This window comes from Cebidichthys violaceus, unplaced genomic scaffold (assembly GCF_023349555.1).
Source record: "Cebidichthys violaceus isolate CVI_PGR_0920_01 unplaced genomic scaffold, fCebVio1.0.p SCAF_1, whole genome shotgun sequence".
NCBI classification, from domain to species: domain Eukaryota; kingdom Metazoa; phylum Chordata; class Actinopteri; order Perciformes; family Stichaeidae; genus Cebidichthys; species Cebidichthys violaceus.
The window spans coordinates 18,594,449-18,608,194 of NW_027176262.1; the positions used below are offsets into that span (position 1 = coordinate 18,594,449).

Consider the following 13,746-nt stretch of genomic DNA (forward strand, 5'->3'; position numbering starts at 1 on the left):
CCAATTCAAAGCGTAGCCATGTTTAAGCAAGGGAGCCTATAGAGTGCTGCAGGGATGACGTATGTTTGCATCAAATTCTGCATCACACTGGTTCCCTCAACAAAAAGCCAACAGGATTTTTCCATTGGATTTTGGATTATTGCAGAAGATAAGCTCTGTGGCGAACACGAGTTTATGATACTTTCATGTTTTGTTCAGCAAGAAAATCTTCACAAATGAAGACCACCGTTATGATTTTAGAAGCGTGAATGGCTATAAACAAACTACACCACGTCTACGTCACATGAGCGAGAGTAAACACAACAAGGTTGTAAAAGCGGACTAGTCTGCACGATTTAGCCACTTGTTAGTAGCCGCTTTTTTAAAAGACACTTTAAAGCTTCTAGATTCACCAGAGGGGTATTTACTGACGACTTGTTCATCGTAGAAAAAAACCTTTAAAATCTATTCAGCTTGTGTTAAGCACAGAGCTTAGTTCAGGCATCTAAACAAAAACCCATTAAAAACAAAAACACCGACTTCGAGACGAGGGAACCGGAAGCGAAAAAATGCAGACTCATTTCCAGGTTTTAGGACTCTATATGGAAATCATTTATTGTAGATGATTATCTCCTCCCACTTTTTTCTACAGATCATTTTCCAGGAAGTTTTCGGTGATGATCGGCTGGTAAGACAGACAGCAGTGGAGCCATACACTAATACGTTTCTCTCTGTGGCTCTGATGTGCAGTCTACATATAGGACTTGTTTATTAAATTGTTTCTTATCATAATTACAATTAAAAAATAAATAAAAAAATTACCAGCCAGCAGTGACTACTATTCACATTTGAAGGAACTTACTCTGCGTTTACGCCACTTATGTTGTAAACTGCGACCATGTGCTACCATGTGATGCGAGAACACAGTAATACCAAGAGTAGCCCATTCGAAATACAACCAACTACATGCAAATGTCCAGGTGTTCAGGGAACACCTGTGCATGTTGACTGAACATTTATTCATCACAACGCGTGCGTGTCAGCAGGATGAAATGCACGAGCGGTACAGCGGGTAGATGCATCACGATGATGGTTCCCCTCGCCACAGCTTTCAGCTACTCGCGGTTCCGGTTCACTGTCACCTCTGAGTGCAATCGGCGCTGCGGACAGAGAGAGGAAGGAGTCTCAGCTAGAGCTGGCTCCGAGGTGCCCACTGCCATGACAACCGGTCATCTGTGTGTGTGTGTGTGTGTGTGTGTGTGTGTGTGTGTGTGTGTGTGTGTGTGTGTGTGTGTGCGCGTGCGTGCGTGCGTGCGTGCGTGCGTGTAAGCTGTTGGCAGCAGGCTACTGCGCGAGGTGCTGCTACCATCGGGGAAGAAGTGTCTCCCCCGAGGACAACTTCGACATGTGGACAGGAGGAGGTGGGGATCGAACCGCCAACCTTGCGATCAGTGGACAACCGGCTCTAACTGTGCCTTCTTGTGAAGCGGATTTAAAAAGTGCTATTTTCATATTTTCACACGTTGAACGGCCTCGACAGCGATGACACATTTCATGTGCAGAACATTTATAACGCCATGAAAATCAGCGCTGCTAAATAAGGACCTGATAAACTGAGAGTAACACTCCTGCTCAGACTTCACATCACGTTGCAGGAGTGCAGCATGAGGCCGTTAGCCCCAGCCAGCCAACTTCAGCCTCCCGTGATTAAGAGGTGCTTCGACATCTAAAGTGCCTTTGTGATGTTGGACAACCTCATCATAAGCCAGAGGACATTTTTCCTAATTAGACATCTTATTTGTGCTCTGGGTCGATGGGAACAAAATTGACTCTAACAGAAGTGACGGTTGCAACCGTCTGTTGTCACATGTCTGTTGGCTTTTGTTTAATTGCTACTGAGCAGCCACTTAAACTGGGTCAAGCTCATCCTGTTCTTCAGGTAACACACACACACACACACACACACACACACACACACGACGTATATAAACGGGAGACTGTTAGAAGAAACTACATGGAAACACAAACTTTCACTGTGAGAGGAAGCCAGACATGTCATCGCGTCTCTCCTGAACGATGTACGTAGCCAGTCAGTGAAAAGACACATGACAAATATCAGTGTTTCCCCGGGACTTTGATCTGTGGACCTTGGACCTTGGAGTGAAATCAACTTTTCTGTCATTACCTCAGAGCTGTTGTCCTTCTCCTCTTCCTGTTCCTCCTCCTCTTCGTCGTTCCTCTTGTTCGTACAGGAGCCTCCGCTCTTACAGCTCCCGCTGCAGCTCTTCTTCTCCCCCTTGACCAGGGCCTGGAGGCGGAGCAGGAACTTGACCTTCCAGGCCAGGAAGTCTGCCTGAACGCTGCCGTTGCGGCTCTTCACCACATTACAGTCGCCCTCTCCCCTGGTCATGATTCGCACACCGCTCAGCATCCAGAGCCACTTGTCCACGTTGGTACCCACCTGGTTAGGCATAAAGGAAAGTGGGTTAAATACAGTTTAAAGTAATAAAGTCAGGCTGCTCTTGGATTTTGTGACAGTTACTGAATGCTGAGCTGCATATTAAGTCAAGTTTGGACCTGGAACATACTGTCAGCCTTGGTGCTGTGGATATACTTTTAATAACTGATAGTAAAGCATATTATTCTGAAGAGCATTTCTTACCGTATTAAAGTGGCCGACATAGACAGAGTTGCCGAGACCGAAAACCGCGTATCGGAGGCCTTTCAGGTAGGTCTTCCCATACCTGAAGTCGGTGGACGCCTCCTCCAACCACTTGCAGAACCACTCGGCGTTCTCGGTGGGCTGTCCGTCGGTGTAGGTCGCCACGAGAAACACGCAGACGGACTTGTTGGTGCACTGAACGCAGCAGACACAGGGAAGAAACAATGAAGGAAGAGCATTCCATTGCTCTTAATTGCATGGTGTTTTATGCAAAATCTGAGGCGACTGAAGATGGCAACCAAAAGCTGATGCCTGGCTGCCAGCTTAGCAACCACTTTTAAAAGTAACATAATTGTTCATTTGGACATGAGGAACAAAATATATACAGTAATTATTCATTTCTGCCCACTACGGAGCAAAACGGGGACATAAAAAAAAAAAATTTGAGTGAAAAAAAACTCTACTGATGGTAGTGATGGACAAACAGAGACAGATCTTGCAAAGCACTAGAGCACCATGAACAAGCTGCCGACTCGTCTCCAAGACTAACATCTCTTGTGAAGGACAGCAGAAAATCAATCTGGACTAAATCTAAAGTAAACAAACATATTCCCCTCGTGTAAATAAACAGAAAACTTCAGGGTTGAGTCTGTTGTCTCATGTCTTAGCTGTCGAACACACAGCGCTTCTCCACTGATGGTCAAGGATAAGCTGCATCTAGGGAGCGACTGGAGCCTGTGGCCATTTCTTCTGTGCAGCTTAAAAAACTGCATCACTGTCCTATTGAATAAAAAGCTGTTTCCCAGTTGTTGTTGTTGTTGTTTTTTGTTTTTTTTAAAGAGAACACTGATGAAAATATCCATCTTTCTTCAGCTGAGTAGGATTTATTTATTTGTCCTCGGTCCTGGCCGTGTGAGGAATCAGATCAGGGCGGAAAAAAATGGAGGCAAAGCTGAGCGGGCACATAAAAGAGGTTGAGGCTTTACTGCGCTGTTTGTTGTCAAGCTTTCAATGAAAAAGTACACAGTATGATTTATTTCACTTTGATTCATTCTGGTCCATTCTGGCCTTGCCTGTAAGTACACATTACCAGGTCTTACATTATTGAGATTTGATGACCGCACTGGAGGAACATACAGCATGCTGCGACAATTATCAGATGCATTAATGAATCACTTGTGAGGTTACGTGTGGAAGGTGCAGCTCTGAAGATTAGTGGTTTTAGCTGAGGGCCACGTGTCTCTACACCTTTACTGAACAAGGAAAAAGCATCTTCTCTTGGGACCGGGCTCACCTCATCGGCGAGCTGATCGTCTGGATCGTAGTCTTTGATGTCAATCACCTCTGCTGGCAGACCCAACGTCTTCACCTCCTCTGACAGCTCTTCCGCAAAGCCCTGAACAAATGAGAAGTCCCACCTGAAGCTTATCACTCAGAAATGTATAATAATCTCTTCTATAGCCCAGAACGAAACCAGAGTTTTGTGAAACTTATGTTCAGACTTTGTTGTTGCACTTGATACAATTCAAATATTGTCTACTATTGTTTACTCCTAAATGTTGATCTGTATCATCATATTACAGCATCTTCTTGTCTATATGTTGCCATCATGAGCCGGAGAGGATGTTTGCAGTAAGCGGTGTCTGACGGTACCTTTGCTGTTCCGGTTTGCGAGCCATAGAAGATTTTAACTGCGGACACGTGAGCCACAGTGTCTCTGACAGAGCTGTCATTGCTCTTCACAGCTTTGGAGTCTTTGGAGAACTTTTTCTAAAAGCAATACAGACGGAGACATAATAAAGACATGAGCTAATGAGAAATGGGGCTTTGATTTCATGCAGACAGACATGGCAACATGAGCAGTGTCTAAAACACTTCAACTGAGAACCAGCAGCCAGTGAGGAGACAGTTAGAAAAGTTACACAAACAGGACAATATGTCTGCCATAACACATGAGTGAACACATCTCACCTTGTTCAGAGCCACCTTCAGAGAGAACCAGACCCCAAAGATGAGTGCGACAGCTGAATACAAGTACAGCCTGTTGTGCCACACCGACTTCAGATAGCTCTCACTGGGACTGAGGGCATTCTGTGAGACTGGAGGGAGAAGGTATTAGTTCTGTTTTCATGTTTATGAATAATAACGGTTAGCTAACCTCACTACGTGCACAAATGCAATGCGGCACCTGTTGCTAATCCTAAAGCAGCGACCTTACTTCTTCCTCTTTTAAGTTTTATGGCGGATGGCATCCAGTGAAAGGTGCATTTCTGCCACCTACTGTATTGGAGTGTGGACCAGAGTACCTATCCCCTTACAAAAAAAAAAAAAAAAAAACAGAACAAAACAAAAAACAAAACAAACCAAAACAAAAAAGGAGTTCTATCATTTCGGTGACTTAAATTATTTTACTCAATCCTGTTTCTTTCACGTATTGTAGTACATTTCCTGCCCCAAAGGTTAATGCAGCTTCTAGATTTAGTTCCTCAACTCCCAGTTTCCTCTTCAACCTCTCCCGTTCGAGTGTGAATTTCTGGCAATGACAAACGACATGGTCTACAGATTCTGGTGTTTGGCAGTGCTCACATAGTCCTGTTGGGTGTTTATTTATTAGTTGCATTGTTTTGTTCAGCCTTGTGTGTCCAATCCTCAGTCTGGTTAGCATGTTTTCTTCTGTGTTGCTTCTTCTGGATGTCCTCCCTTTGCCAACTTCTTTCTGAACAGCATAAAGATGTCTTCCTGTTTCCCCTACGTCCCAACTATGCTGCCATTCCTTGATAATGTTTCTTTTGATTATTGATTTAGCTTCTGCTTTGCTGAGTAAAATGTCTGTCTTGTGCTGACTTTCTAAAGCTTGTTTTGCTAATTTATCTGTTCTTTCTTTTCCTTTTACCCCTCTGTGTGCTGGTACCCACATAAATGATACAAAAATACCCATATTCTTAAGTCGGAACAGTGTTTCGTATATTTCATTAATTAAATCCTGCCTGCTGTGAGATGTGAATGATTGTAATGAGGATAATGCTGAACTGGAATCTGAACAGACAATGACCTTTTTTATCCGAACCTCCTCTACCTACTGCAGTGCTGTTAAAATGGCCAACGTCTCAACTGTATAAACAGACAGATGCTCTGATGTTCTCCTTTTGACTTTATATTGCAAGGTTGGTATGGTGACTACAAAACCAGTTCTACCTGTATTAGGATCTTTAGGTCCATCTGTGTATGCTGGAGTAAATGCTTGATATGTTGTCTGTAGTCTACCCTCCACCACTCCTGCAATGTTATCAATGTCTTTAAATGCTTGGGTTTTAGCAGCGACCTTAGGTCACCTGCAGTAAATAAAAGGCGGGTGGCTAGCAATACATGCTAGCTAGCAATGTTACAAACAATGGCTCAAACATAACGCCAAGTTTGTTCCCTGTTTCGTTAACATTAGAAATAAGCTCACCTTTAGTATCCGAGGCAGACACGCGACTTATGCAGAGCGTAATAACCACGAAGAAGCTCCGCATCGCTGCAAATGGTGTATTAAAATACACAGTCCTCTGCAGCTGATGTTGTGTGCAACCTGTCTCTGACCGAGGAGCATGCTGGGAAGTGTAGTTCTCTGTGTAGTTGCTAGCAGTCAATAGGACGTTCAAAGCAGAGGTTTCGTGGCAAAAATATATATCGATCTCTTGTCAAAACACACGTACCAAACAGGAAATAGAACTTGTTTCTTCTGATAACAGAGCAGTGTGGTGCAGGTATGACGTATCTTTGTAGGCTAACCCCGGAAGTTAGCGTCGCACTGGTTCCCTCGGCAAAAAATATTGGATTTCTATAAATTATTGCAGAAAATAAGATTTGTGGCAAACACAAGTTTATGATAATTCCAAGTTATATTCAGCAAAATTTTCTTTACAAATGAACACCACTTTTATCATTTGTGAAGCGTGAATGTACTCGCAAGAAGCAAAAAGTTAACGTTAGGCTATTAACGAACTACACCACGGTCGCATGACAGCGAGCATCTACAACAAGGTTGTAAGAGCGGACAAGTCGGAGTGATGACGTTTTGTAGTCCCATATAGCAAGTTTTTAGCAACTGCGTTTTTTAAGACATGTAAAAGCTTCAAAATGTATGTACTGGCGTATCTATATCGTAGAACAAAACTTTCAAATTCCTTAAACTTGTGTTACACAACCTTATTTTATGCATCCAACCAAAAAGCAATTTAGAAAAACCTATAAATAAATACGAATTTCCTGATGTAGTCGATTATTTCGATTTAGATGTTTTTTAAATTAACACACAAAAGTATTTAAATCAACTGAAGGTACAAAACTGGAGCGGAACTGTTGTTCGACGTCAGTGTTTCAAGGCGGACACTCCTTGGAGACGCACTCGTAGCGCATTGACGACGCAGTTATCTGATAGCATTTTCTTGTCAACAGCAGCTTTTGGACAGAGCACTCTGTCTTAACAAACATAAATATGTCTATATTTACGCCAACAAATCAAATCCGACTGACAAATGTGGCGGTGGTGCGGATGAAGAAGGGAGGGAAGCGGTTTGAAATCGCCTGCTACAAGAATAAAGTTGTGAACTGGAGAGCGGGAGCGTGAGTAACATTCCATGTCTACACCCACAATGTAGAAATGATTTGACCGAATGGTTACCCAAATGTCTCGTCAATTATCTCTTAAAGTCAACGGGCATTTGCTGTCTTGATTTATAAATGACAGTTTAATGCTCCATCTATGTGTCCATCTCTGACTGTCCACACATTGTGTTTTCTTCCAGAGAGAAAGACCTGGATGAGGTTCTTCAGACACACTCTGTCTTCGTTAATGTGTCCAAAGGTCAGGTGGCTAAGAAGGAAGACTTGACCAAATCTTTTGGGACAGATGATCTGACAGAAATCTGTAAACAGGTAAGAAGTATTTTCCTGCCCACGTATCAGCCTGAAGGGCCTCTGCTGTATTCACCTGCACTTCCTGCCCTTTTTTCTTTTCCCCCCTCGGACAGATCCTGACCAAAGGAGAGCTCCAAGTGTCAGACAAGGAAAGGCATTCTCAGCTGGAGACGATGTTCAGGGACATTGCGACTATTGTGGCAGAGAAGTGTGTCAACCCTGAGACCAAGAGGCCGTATACAGTCAACCTCATTGAGGGGGCGATGAAGGACATCCACTACTCCGTCAAGGCCAACAAGAGCACTAAGCAGCAGGTGAGAAATCAGGAAGTGACCGTATGAATGCAAAGTTTTCCACCAGGAACACCACCACTGCTTTGACCACAAATTCATTTACAATCAGTTGGAGGCATTGCAAATAATGAATTCACTCTGACAGCTGTCCAATTGAGCCAATGCCCATACATTTTATAATAATAATAATAATAATAATAATAATAATAAAATGTATGTTTTGTATTACCTGGAGTGTAATTTTTCGAAACCTGCAGCATTGATGATATTGGCTGTGGCTTCCCCCAGCTAAGTGGATCACACTGGCATTTGTTTGTGTTGCTCAAACCACAACAGTATACCCAAAAATAATGACGATTGTATTTATTGTAAATGTTGATGTTTAAAAATGGGGGGGAAAAACAGAAGGTATAACTGGAAGATTTTGACAAAGAGACAGCAATAAGACATTTGGACATCTATATGTTATCTTCCTGATTTCAACCTCTTCAGGAGAAAAGGACCAGTGCATTAAGAAATTTGCTGATCCGGGAATCTCCCCTCCATCCCCATAGTATCATCCTGCTAGGGTTTCTTTTGACTTAGCACCACCCTGGAGTGAACATGCTGTTGCAATTACAGTTGGCAGTGACGCAGTTAACGCAACACTTTGGGGAAGGGTTTTTACTATTGTTGTTGGTGACGTGGTAAGGTTTTGGCAAAGAAGTGGCAGCCATCTTTAAGTTCTGTATGCGGGAGAAATCAATGCTTTTACCTTCACTCTCATCTGGAACGACGATGCTTTTGCACGACTTCTGACAAACTCGTCTGCCTGTTGTTCCCCTCGAGGCTCTGGAAGTGATCCGGCAGCTGAAGGAGTCCATGGAGATCCAGAGGGCCCACATGAGGCTGCGACTGGTGCTGCCGGCCAAGGAGGCCAAGAGGCTGAAGGAGAAGCTGAAACCGCTCCTGCAGGTTGTGGAGAGCGAAGACTTTGATGAGCAGCTGGAAATGGTGAGGAAGAGAATAATCTAGAATGCACACTTTTACCGTCTCTGCCTTCTGTTTTGTAACCTTTCCATTCTCCATTCCTTTCCTGTGCTGCCGTCCTTCGCCTCACCCTCAGGTGTGTCTGGTGGATCCCGGCTGCTTCAGGGAGATCGATGAGCTGATCCGCTGTGAGACCAGAGGCCGAGGTTCTCTGGAGGTTCTCAGTCTGAAGGACGTGGAGGAGGGAGAGGAGAAATTCTAGAAACCCCAACCAGTCGGGACTTTGCACCTTATCCACACTAACTGCAAACTCATTTAAGAGTCTATATTTTTGATGAGGTTCATGCTGATCTCAGCCATTCCCGTTTCTGAGTCTCTCTATGATTAAAGGATTTGTTTAACGGAAAGGAAACATTTGCCAGATTTGCATGCTGGGTGGAATGTATTTTTGAAAGTTAGTTTGAGCATTTATACCTAGATGTGCAGGTCAGTAAATGGCTCTGGTTTGCATTCACCTATTTATTTTTATTTCAGTACCTCTGTACCATTAACAGAACTGTTCTGCCTTCCATCAGACTGTGTGCCATGTGGTCATGCTCAAATCCCAGTATTATGGATAATTATTTCAAACTAATAACTTATATATTTTGTCATAATGAATAAGCTTGCTATGCAGCAAATAAATATATAACAAAATGTTTTTGTTTTTGTGTGTGTGTAAACTCAGTGATTTTCCCCAATGCACACAGTTAATTGGAAAACAAAATGAAATCACAGTTTTGCAGAACTCCAAATATGTTGCAGCTTAAAGAACAGGAGGAGCATAACCTCCCACTCAGTGATATTTAAAACATTTCCATCTGTTGTACTCTTTGTGAAAAAAGTGCTGTACGGAGTTCAATATAGAGCTAGAAAAGTACACTTAGCAATGTGCAGATCTCCGCCAGGTGTGTCTCCTACTTCCCTCGGTCAAGATGGCAGCAAAGATGACATAAACAGGGATTTATTCATCTAACTTTAGTGGATCATGACATCTGGTATAGAATTAATCTGCAGATGCTCAGGTTCACAATGAGATCAAACTTTGCTATGGGTGTTCATTTTTGAGACAATTCAAAGGCCAGAATGTGGCCTGCAACAGGCTAAGTAAGAATTTGTTTTAGCCTAGCCAATTGCCAGGAATGCCTTTGGCTACTGAAGCGGTTGATCACTTCTGGCCCCTATTGGCCGGTTAAGAGTGAGGAGTCAGCGTTCCGTGACAGAATAAAATTGGTTAGAAAAATAACTAAATTAACTGCAACCACGAGGGGTCTTTGAGCATATGGTCATGAATGAGAAGTGAAAATATCAGGCTCATGGGTACAACAGTATGCAAGATTAGCCGTGGACAGACAGGCAGATACACACTCACACACAACCAAATGCATGATCTACCGGCTTATACCTGGAGGAGATGATTATATACAGTTGTGGTCAAAAGTTTACATACACTTGTAAAGAACATAATGTCATGGCTCTCTTGAGTTTCCAGTTATTTCTACAACTCTGATTTTTCTCTGATAGAGTGATTGGAACAGATACTTCTTTGTCACAAAAAACATTCATGAAGTTTGGTTCTTTCATGACTTTATTATCGGTTAACAGAAAAAATGACAAAATGACAAGAGCAACAGTGCAAACAATTGTTTGTAAGTATAAAGTGCATGGCACTGTTTTGTCACTGCCACGATCAGGAAGAAAACGCAAGCTATCACCTGCTGCTGAGAGAAAATTGGTCAGGAGGGTGAAGAGTCAACCGAGAACCACCAAAAAGCAGATCTGCCAAGAATTAGAAGCTGCTGGAACACAGGTGTCAGTGTCCACAGTCAAGCGTGTTTTGCATCTCCATGGACTGAGAGGCTGCCGTGCAAGAAGGAAGCCCTTGCTCCAAAAGCGGCACCTTAAGGCTTGACTGAAGTTTGCTGCTGATCACATGGACAAAGATAAGACCTTCTGGAGGAAAGTTCTGTGGTCAGACGAAACAAAAATCGAGCTGTTTGGCCACAATGCCCAGCAATATGTTTGGAGGAGAAAAGGTGAGGCCTTTAACCCCAAGAACACCATGCCTACCGTCAAGCACGGTGGTGGTAGTATTATGCTGTGGGGCTGTTTTGCTGCCAATGGAACTGGTGCTTTACAGAGAGTAAATGGGATAATGAAGAAGGAGGATTACCTTCAAATTCTTCAAGATAACCTAAAATCATCAGCCCGAAGGTTGGGTCTTGGGCGCAGTTGGGTGTTCCAACAGGACAATGACCCCAAACACACATCAAAAGTGGTAATGGAATGGCTAAATCAGGCTAGAATTAGGGTTTTAGAATGGCCTTCCCAAAGTTCTGACTTAAATCCCATTGAGAACATGTGGACAATGCTGAAGAAACAAGTCCATGTCAGAAAGCCATCAAGTTTAACTGAACTGCACCAATTCTGTCAAGAGGAGTGGTCAAAGATTCAACGAGAAGCTTGCCAGAAGCTTGTGGATGGCTACCAAAAGCGCTTAATTGAAGTGAAAATGGCCAAGGGACATGTAACCAAATATTAGCACTGCTGTATGTATATTTTTGACCCAGCAGATTTGATCACTTTTTCTGTTAACCCATAATAAAGTCATGAAAGAACCAAACTTCATGAATGTTTTTTGTGACAAAGAAGTATCTGTTCCAATCACTCTATCAGAGAAAAATCAGAGTTGTAGAAATAACAGGGAAACAAGAGAGCCATGACATTATGTTCTTTACAAGTGTATGTACACTTTTGACCACAACTGTACATATTCAGTGTTCAGAAAAGAATACAATACAGTGTTTATATATTGCTTTAAAATGAGTAACTTTATTACAAATGAAATGCTAAATCCACCCCCAACAGTTTTCCCAGCACTACATCACACACCGTAAAGGATTAAACGGATATTTAAAAGTGCACAGTAAAAGAGGGCCCTCTCACTTTGTCCTCTCTGATTTTACAGGGGAATTCAAAGATGAAAGCTTTCAAGATAACATCAGTTTTTCCGCATATTGCACTTTCCCTATTTTCCGCATTAAATGATTGCGGGCACAATTTGTGTTTCTTACTCAGAGTTCCATACATTCCTGAATACCCCCCTTAACCTTGTTTAAGCGTGTTTTGTATTACAATGTTATTATTCTGACGTACCCACCAAACAGGGGTGTAGATCTGCAAACAGAATTCTCATAAAGTCCTTTATTGTTCACCCAACTGTGGATAGTCTGTACATGTATCAACCCACTCAAAGACATTGTGTGCTTCCTTTCCATCATGTGTCCTTTTCTTTTCTTTTTAAAGACAAACACTCCAATAGATTACTACAGTCTGTTTCAAAATTACTATTACATCAAGTGCTCTGTGGCACAACGAGATAAAAACCAGTCCAGTCCAATAACTCCTGTAAACAAATTCCTTTAAGTCTTTTGCAATGCAAATTATTTCACGGTGTCCTTTTTGTGCAGAATAATTCACCTCAAAACAAATTTCGTTTTAAGACTAATGTAAACTAAATGAAGTAAAAGTATCAGAATAACCAGTATTTGTATCAATAACTGTACTTTGTAAAGCAGACAGACAGGAGTGTCGTTTTACAGTGACATTGAAAGAGGTTAGATGTGCTTCTACTTTCTAATGCTCACACTCAGTGCATCGTTACTCCTCACGTGCAGCGTACAAATCCCCCCCGTCAGAGGGGCTCGGACCTGCGCTCATACTGGCTGTGTGTGAACGTAGACCTGTTGATCCGGCTCAGCGGGTGATTGGCCCCCTCGTCCGGGCTGGGGTGCCTGTCATCTCCGGGCAGCTCTGCCGGCCTCTCACCGGTGGGGCACCTGGTGGCGAGAAACGCCCCTCCGGCCACCATCAGGGCGAAGGAGATCCAGCCGAGGTACAGCGCGGGTCCCCAGTCCCTCCTCAGCAGCACGGCGCCCTCCAGCGGCTGGCTGGTGTGGTGGCACGTCCAGGCTGTGGGAACCAGCAGCAGGATCCCAGACAAAACAAAGAGGGCGCCAGAAAACACTTTGACCTGGCCGCGCGTGGGGAACCACACGGCCCCCGTCGCCCCAATCACTGCGGCGAAGCCCCCGGCCCCGATGGCGGCCATGACGAGGGCCCTCCACGTCCGAAAGTTCCCAGAGAGAGACATGAGGGACCGGTAGAAGGAGCAGTGCAGGCTGCCGTCGTGCGCCAAATCCCAGTGATCCCATTCCAGCCACACCCCGTCCCAGTAGGCCGGCAGGGTGGCCGTGGTGTTGTCCACGGTGCCGCTGACCGTCCACAGGGCCAGGCAGCGCGTGAGGACGGCACACAGCCAGCCGACGAGGGCCAGACCGAGGGCAGCGAGCTCCAGCTGCCACTGCATGACTCCCGGCAAACCCCGGTCCTCTCCGCTGCGGGCCTAACCAGAACTAGCTGGCGGCGGGGTTGTGGGTTCGGGTGTGTTTTTTTTACGTGTGTGTGCTGGTGCGACGCAGAGACCTTCTGTCTAGTTTTTTGCGTGTTCGCTCTGTCTGTTTTGCATGTCAGTTCAGAGAGGGGGGAACCAGTTCTTTGGTATTCTGAAAAAAGAGGCACGGCCTCGTGTGGAGGAGGGAAATCCCTCTGTTTCCTCTGCCATGGTTTCAAAACAATCCCTTTCTCCCAGTTTTTGCGGAGAGGAGAGAGAGAGAGAGAGAGAGGGAGGAGGAAACAGAGCCTCCACTGTGCTGTGATTGTTCAGCCATATTGTGTCATGTTTCTGACGGAACTTGATGTAAAGAGCTCTGACAGATATTGGGATCCTCTGTTCCTGGGTGGAGAAACAATGACACATAATGGAACCCGACTTACGAATTCAACTCGCACGTGTTCACTCCAGGCAGCAACCTCGCTCCGGTTCTGCCAAGTGAAGCCGAT

At 44.1% G+C, this 13,746-nt stretch overlaps 3 protein-coding genes across 3 annotated transcripts in view; 1 reads left to right on the plus strand and 2 right to left on the minus strand.

Moving 5' to 3' along the window:
- tyw1 (tRNA-yW synthesizing protein 1 homolog (S. cerevisiae)) overlaps positions 1-6,236 on the minus strand; it is a 54,300-nt gene extending 48,064 nt beyond the window's left edge. The window contains exons 1-6 of the mRNA XM_068713303.1: positions 6,093-6,236; positions 4,613-4,740; positions 4,295-4,411; positions 3,936-4,037; positions 2,642-2,836; positions 2,165-2,440 (exon numbers count right to left, since the gene is read on the minus strand). Coding sequence (XP_068569404.1) covers positions 2,165-2,440; positions 2,642-2,836; positions 3,936-4,037; positions 4,295-4,411; positions 4,613-4,740; positions 6,093-6,156 — 882 coding nt within the window. The 5' untranslated portion in view covers positions 6,157-6,236. The remainder of the gene's footprint in view (positions 1-2,164; positions 2,441-2,641; positions 2,837-3,935; positions 4,038-4,294; positions 4,412-4,612; positions 4,741-6,092) is intronic.
- A 777-nt stretch (positions 6,237-7,013) lies between these two features.
- Positions 7,014-9,503, plus strand: sbds (SBDS ribosome maturation factor). Its single transcript, XM_068713317.1, has 5 exons — positions 7,014-7,249; positions 7,432-7,561; positions 7,657-7,857; positions 8,665-8,829; positions 8,942-9,503. Exons 1-5 carry the CDS (start codon positions 7,122-7,124, stop codon positions 9,065-9,067), a joined length of 750 nt encoding a protein of 249 aa, XP_068569418.1. The 5' UTR covers positions 7,014-7,121; the 3' UTR covers positions 9,068-9,503.
- Positions 9,504-11,641: 2,138 nt separating this feature from the next.
- LOC137882215 (claudin-9-like) lies at positions 11,642-13,352 on the minus strand. The gene has a single exon (XM_068724433.1). The coding sequence runs from the start codon at positions 13,211-13,213 to the stop codon at positions 12,539-12,541; it is 675 nt and encodes a 224-aa protein (XP_068580534.1). The 5' UTR covers positions 13,214-13,352; the 3' UTR covers positions 11,642-12,538.
- Positions 13,353-13,746: the final 394 nt, after the last annotated feature.